General features: G+C 47.4%; 1 protein-coding gene across 2 annotated transcripts in view; it reads right to left on the minus strand.

The window, feature by feature from the left end:
* The window catches only part of cstpp1 (centriolar satellite-associated tubulin polyglutamylase complex regulator 1), a 118,187-nt gene extending 112,225 nt beyond the window's left edge, over positions 1 to 5,962 (minus strand). The window contains exon 1 of one of the 2 annotated variants that reach the window (XM_055649119.1): positions 5,882 to 5,962. In XM_055649119.1, the coding sequence (XP_055505094.1) occupies positions 5,882 to 5,924 (43 nt within the window). In that variant the 5' untranslated portion in view covers positions 5,925 to 5,962. The remainder of the gene's footprint in view (positions 1 to 5,881) is intronic. The other variant, XM_055649122.1, reaches the window with a different exon arrangement.
* Between the last annotated feature and the right edge of the window lie 232 nt (positions 5,963 to 6,194).

Below are 6,194 nucleotides of genomic sequence, written 5' to 3' on the forward strand. Positions count from 1 at the left end.
GATTCGATCTTTGGCAAACATTTGTTTGCTTAAAGACCTACATGCCCAATCCTTACGTACATACACTAGCTCTTTCCCCACGATGCGACACATCACTCCAAACACGTTCAGGTTTGTGAGTTGATTGGCTTGGTAAATGTAAAAATTGCCCCTAGTGGGTGTAGGATAGTGTTAATATGTGGGGATCGTTGGTCAACACGGACCCGGTGGGCCGAAGGGCCTGTTTCCACGCTGTATCTCTAAACTAAACTAAAATCTCATCAGCTATTTCACCAACATTTCTGTTTCAGGTTCTACACGCTTCTCCTGGGGTTCAATCTTTCTTCCATGATTCATTAATTCCATGAAAAGGGTAGTCAACCATTCTGATCTCAAGCACCCAACAGTCCCATTGTCCACTCACTCGACTGCTGCATTGGTAGCCAAGAGCTCGTCACAATCTAATTCCCTACATGTGGGGAATCACCCAATCGAGGCTCAATATCTTTATCTGTGATTTCTGTGCTCGAAGCATCACATCACGGCTTAGGAACATCAGAATTATCTGCAAAGCATCAGAAGCTAGCAACACTGTCTGTACAATTTGAAGGAACCGTTTCTAGTTCATGTACACTCATGCCATATCCTATAGCTTGTACAATTGCACTTTCATTGCACCACATAAAATTACTTTTCCAAATTTAAACATTTATTTCCAAAAATGATTTCCTCCAGCTGTACATTCCATGTTCAAAACAGATTTCAACAAATGAAGAATGTGCATTGAGTATATGTAAAGTAACCTGTGAGGGCAGAGTGTATATATATATATGCACAATGCACATAAATATATATATATTTATACCAGTGCATTCATTGTCATTTACAACCATTATGTTGATCCATTTTTTAAAGACAATAACAGGTTAATGGATGAGGGAAGCCAGACTGATGCATATTGAGATATGCAAAAGGTTTCAGCAAAGTGCTACAAATACAGTTGTAAATGTGAGATTAGCAGGCAAGTATTTAACCGACTATAAACGTGTAATTTTGTAGGCAGAAGTAGCTTTTAACTGTGACAGCTTTACTTAGGGAATCAGTTGGTAATGCAAGGATGGGTGACAGAGTTGCTGCAGTTTGTGGCAACTACTAAATGTCCTGCAGGTTCTGGCTCACACCGGTAGCACCCGCATACGCCTGGCGTTTAACACCAAGGAAGACAAGGGAAGGTGGTGATAAGGAAATTATCTTCACATTTCCCTTCTAGAAAGTCTGGCAAAAGATGCAGTGGTGTCTGTTGAGATTCATCCTGTCAAGTCAAATATTTGGTGCCCTTCCAGTACAAGGAGCTATCCAATGGCAGTGTAGGCAATCCCCCTTCCTAGTTCTCCCACCAGTCTTACTGTCTCCGACTACATTCTATCTCTGTCCCATCCACTCCCCTGACATCAGTCTGAAGAAGGGTCTCGACCCAAAACGTCACCCATTCCATCTCTCCAGAATGCTGCCTGTCCCGCTGAGTTACTCCAGCATTTTGTGTCTATCCAATGGAAGTATTACAGGTTGTGACATTCCAGATCTCCAGCAATGTTTATAATGGATAAAGTCAAATCGTAGTCATACAATGGAAATCGTGCAGGAAGATGAAATGATTGGCCTTGCACTGAAATCTGTGGCATATGAATGAAGATTGAGGAGGGATCTTAGAAACTTGCAAAATTCTTAAGGGATTGGACAGGCTAGATGCAGGAAGATCGTTCCCGATGTTGGGGTAGTCCAGAACAAGGGGTCACAGTTTAAGGATAAGGAGGAAATCTTTTAGGACCAAGAAGAGAAAATCATTTTTCACACAGAGAGTGGTGAATCTCTGGAATTCTCTGCCACAGAAGGTAGTTGAGGCCAGTTCATTGGTTATATTTAAGAGGGAATTAGATGTGGCCCTTGTGGCTAAAGGGATCAGGGGGTATGGAGAGAAGGCAGGTACAGGATACTGAGTTGGATGATCAGCCATGATCATATTGAATGGCGGTGCAGGCTCGAAGGGCCGAATGGCCTACTCCTGCACACATTTTCTATGTTTCTATGTTTCTATGAAGCACATGATGGACTCAGGATCAGAGAATGTAGACCATTCTGCCCACTGACTCTGTGCTGACCCATTTTATTCTGCCTCCTCCTTGCACCCCAGATTCTACCTCTCACCTTCCCACTAAGGGCAATGTGCAATGGTCAATTAACCTATCAATGCACAAGTCTTTTGGATGTGGGTGGAAACCAGAACACCCAGAGGAACCCTTGTTTAGTTTAGTTTAGATACACAGCGTGGAAACAGGCCCTTTGCCCATTGAATCCACACTGACAAATGATCACGCATGTACTAGTTCTGTTATAAACACTAGGGATAATTTACAGAAGTCAATTAACCCACAAACCTGCGCGTTTTAGAATGTGGGAGGGAACAGGAGCGCATGGAGAAAACCCATGTGGTCACAGCAAGAACATACAAACTCCGTACAGAAAGCACCCATAGTCAGGATTGAACCTGGGCCTCTGGCGCTGCAAGGCAGCAACTCTTCTGCTGCCCCACTGTGCAGCCCAGTTACATTCAGTATCTAAACACTCCACTTAGACTGGAGGTCACTGGGGCTGTGAGGCAGCTGTCACTGTGGCACCCACTCATATATTTTTATAAATCAAGTAGCCTTTTGGAAACATTTTTTGGTTGCATTTCCTGACTCCAGAAAGCATTGGCCTCACTAAAGCACAAGCAAGGTGTACAATGAGTATAGCTCTAGCATTTAAATATTCCAACATCTTTCAGGACAAAGCAGACCATCCTGGGAAAAGTATTACCTATGTTTTATTGTCACTGGTTCTTTAACTAATAACATGATGGCGTTTCTTTATTACAAGAACTCCATGGAGTTAATATTAACTGCTGAAGTTAGCGCAGAAGGTTAAGGGGGGACTTGATAGAGGTCTTTAAAATGATGAGAGGGATAGACAGAGTTGACGTGGATAACCTTTTTCCATTGAGAATAGGGAAGGTTCAAACAAGAGCACATGATTTGAGAATTAAGGGACAGAAGTTTAGGGATAACATGTGGGGGAACTTCTTTACTCAGAGAGTGGTAGCTGTGTGGAATGAGCTTCCAGGGGAAGTAGTGGAGGCAAGTTCGTTTTTATCATTTAAAAATGAATTGGATAGGTATATGGATGGGAAAGGAATGTAGGGTCATGATCTGTGTGCAGGTAGATGGAACTAGGGGAGAGTAAGTGTTCGGCACGGACTAGAAGGGCCAAGATGGCCTGTTTCCGTGCTGTAATTGTTATATGTTATATGTTAAGTCCTTATGAAAAAGATACTCCTATGACAGTGTTAGTAAAGGAACCTATGCAATAACTCTTAATTAGAAATTAGAGAATATATATTGGGTTTGTCAGAAAAGAAAGATCCAAGAAGATGCTTCAGTTTCTTCTTCTGCTGCAGCTGGATTCCAAATTAAGTTCAGCACCAAGAACAGGGCTTTGGTGGTCCACAGATAAATCAGTTATTGCTAATTTTATTTTTTAGGTATACAGCCCAACATCACCAAGAAACCAAGCTTGATATATGAAAGGTCTCGACCCGAAACATCACCTATTCCTTCGCTCCATGCATGCTGCCTCACCCGCTGAGTTTCTCCGGCATTTTTGTCCACCTTCGATTTTTCCAGCATCTGCAGTTCTTTCTTAAACAAGCTTGCTATTACAAATAGTTCGGAAGAATATGAATGTTCAGAGGAGGTAAGTTCCATAAGAATTGCCAGACTATTGTTAGCATGTTAATGTTTGCAACACCCTCTTCCAGCTTAAATACATCTGGAACATTATCAATTATTTTAGAAATTTGGCATCTTTCGAGGAATGTGGCAATAGCTGTGCCAAACATGTTTTATTCCACAGATATGTTTTCTACTGAGAACGCAGTCAAAATATACCTTAATTGTACATGTCAGCAAATTCCGAGTTCCACAATCACAATTTTTGGCCAGAAGTGAACGGTGCAAGTAGCAACAAATTCAAAAGGTAAAATTACTGGATGATCTGATATAATCCACAGTCAAAGGGAAGGCAAAATGTAGAGCAATCATTGCTGCAGAAAAGCACCTGGCCCACATTCCTCACCCCAGTCTCCACTTTAAATAATTGATAACTATTAGATATCTAGCAATAAATACCTAAAACAAAGAAGGCACATGGTACGCTTGCTTTCATTGGTCTAGCATTGAGTACAAGAGTCGGGAAGTTATGATGCAGCTTTGGTCAGGCTGCATTTGGAGCTTATGTGTAGTTCTAGTCACCCCATTGCAAGATGTGGAGGCTTTTCGAGAGGAGGTTGACCAGAATGATGCCTGGATTAGAGGATATTAGCGACAGGGAGAGGTTGGACAGACTTGAATTGTTTTCTTTGAAATGCTGGAAGTAGAGGGAGAGTTAATAGAAGTTTATAAAACTATGAGAGCCATTGATAGGGTAGACAGTCAGAACCTTTTGCCAAGGTTGAAAATATCAAATACCAGAGGGCACAGCTTGAAGTTGAGCGGGACAAGGTTTAAAGCAGATCAGTGTGTCAAGTTTTTTTCTTTAACACAGAGGGTGATGAGTGCCTGGAACATGCTGCCAGGTGGAGGTGAAGGCAGATACATTTATAAGACATTTGGATGGGCAGATGGATATACAGGGGATGGAGGGACAGGTGTTTCAGATAAGGTTGGCCCAGCATCATGTTCAGCATAGACATTGTGGACTGTAGGGCCTAATCCTGTACTGTTTTACTCTATGTGTAGGAAGGAACTGCAGATGCTGGTTTAAACACAAAGATAGACACAAAATGCTGGAGTAACTCAGCGGAACAGGCTGCATCTCTAGAGAGAAGGAATGGGCGATGTTTCTGTTGTGAAGGAGGGTCTTGACCCCAAACGTCGCCCATTCCTTCTCTAAAGATGCTGCCTGACAGCTGAGTTCCTCCAGCTTTCTGTCTCTGTTCTGCTCTATGTTCTATGACACACAAGTCAGCTCAGGCCCGGCCCCGAGCACAGCCCACACCTACACCCCTACACCCCCACCCCTACACCCCACACCCCCACACCCCACACCCCCACACACCCACACCCCCCCCCACACCTACACCCACACACCCACACCCCCTACACACCCACCCCCACACACCCCCACCCCCCACACCTACACCCACACACCCACACCCCTACACACCCACACCCTACACCCACACACCCCCCCCACACCCCCCCACCTACACCCACACACCCACACCCCTACACACCCACACCCCCCCACACACCCCCACACCCCCACACACCCACACACCCCACACCTACACCCCTACACCCCCACCCCTACACACCCCACCCCCCACACCCCTACACCCCCCCCCTACACACCCACACCCCACACACCCCTACACCCCACCCCCACCCCCACACACCCACACACACCCCCACCCACACCCCTACACACCCACACCCCTACACCCCACCCACACCCTACACACCCCCCCACACCCCCACACCCCCACACACCCCTACACCCCCACCCTACACACCCCCACCCCTACACACCCCTACACCCACACCCCCCACCCTACACACACCCCCACCCCCCCACACACCCCTACACACCCCACCCCCCACACACCCCTACACCCACACCCACCCCCACCCCTACACACCCCCACCCACACCACCTACACCCGGCCCCAACTACCCACTCCCACAGCCCTAACCCCCACAGTCCTAACCCCAACCCAGGCCCCACCCCCCCGGCAGTAGCCCCCCCCCCCGCCGGCCACTCGGCCCGTCACACACACACTAGCCGCTGCCGCCCCCCCCTCACTCACCCAGATATTCCTCGGCTGAGAGCGAGAATCTGTCGACGCTCATCCTGGCCGCAGTCTCCCGGGGGCAGGGCGGGGGCCGGGGTCAGGGCGGGGGTCAGGCAGGGGCCGGGGTCAGGCGGGGGCGGGGGTCAGGCGGGGGTCAGCGCCGGTTGGTCTCTCGCGCTCCCGGTGTCGAGGCGGCGGCCGTTCCCATAACAGCGGCGGTGCCACAACAAACACCCGCCGTGTCGGCCGCCGGCCCCGAGCTTTGGTTCCGGGCTGAGCGTCACCTGGTCCCACACACACACACACACACACACACACACACACACAC

The sequence above is a fragment of the Leucoraja erinacea genome, chromosome 18, assembly GCF_028641065.1.
Source record: "Leucoraja erinacea ecotype New England chromosome 18, Leri_hhj_1, whole genome shotgun sequence".
NCBI classification, from domain to species: Eukaryota; Metazoa; Chordata; class Chondrichthyes; order Rajiformes; family Rajidae; genus Leucoraja; species Leucoraja erinaceus.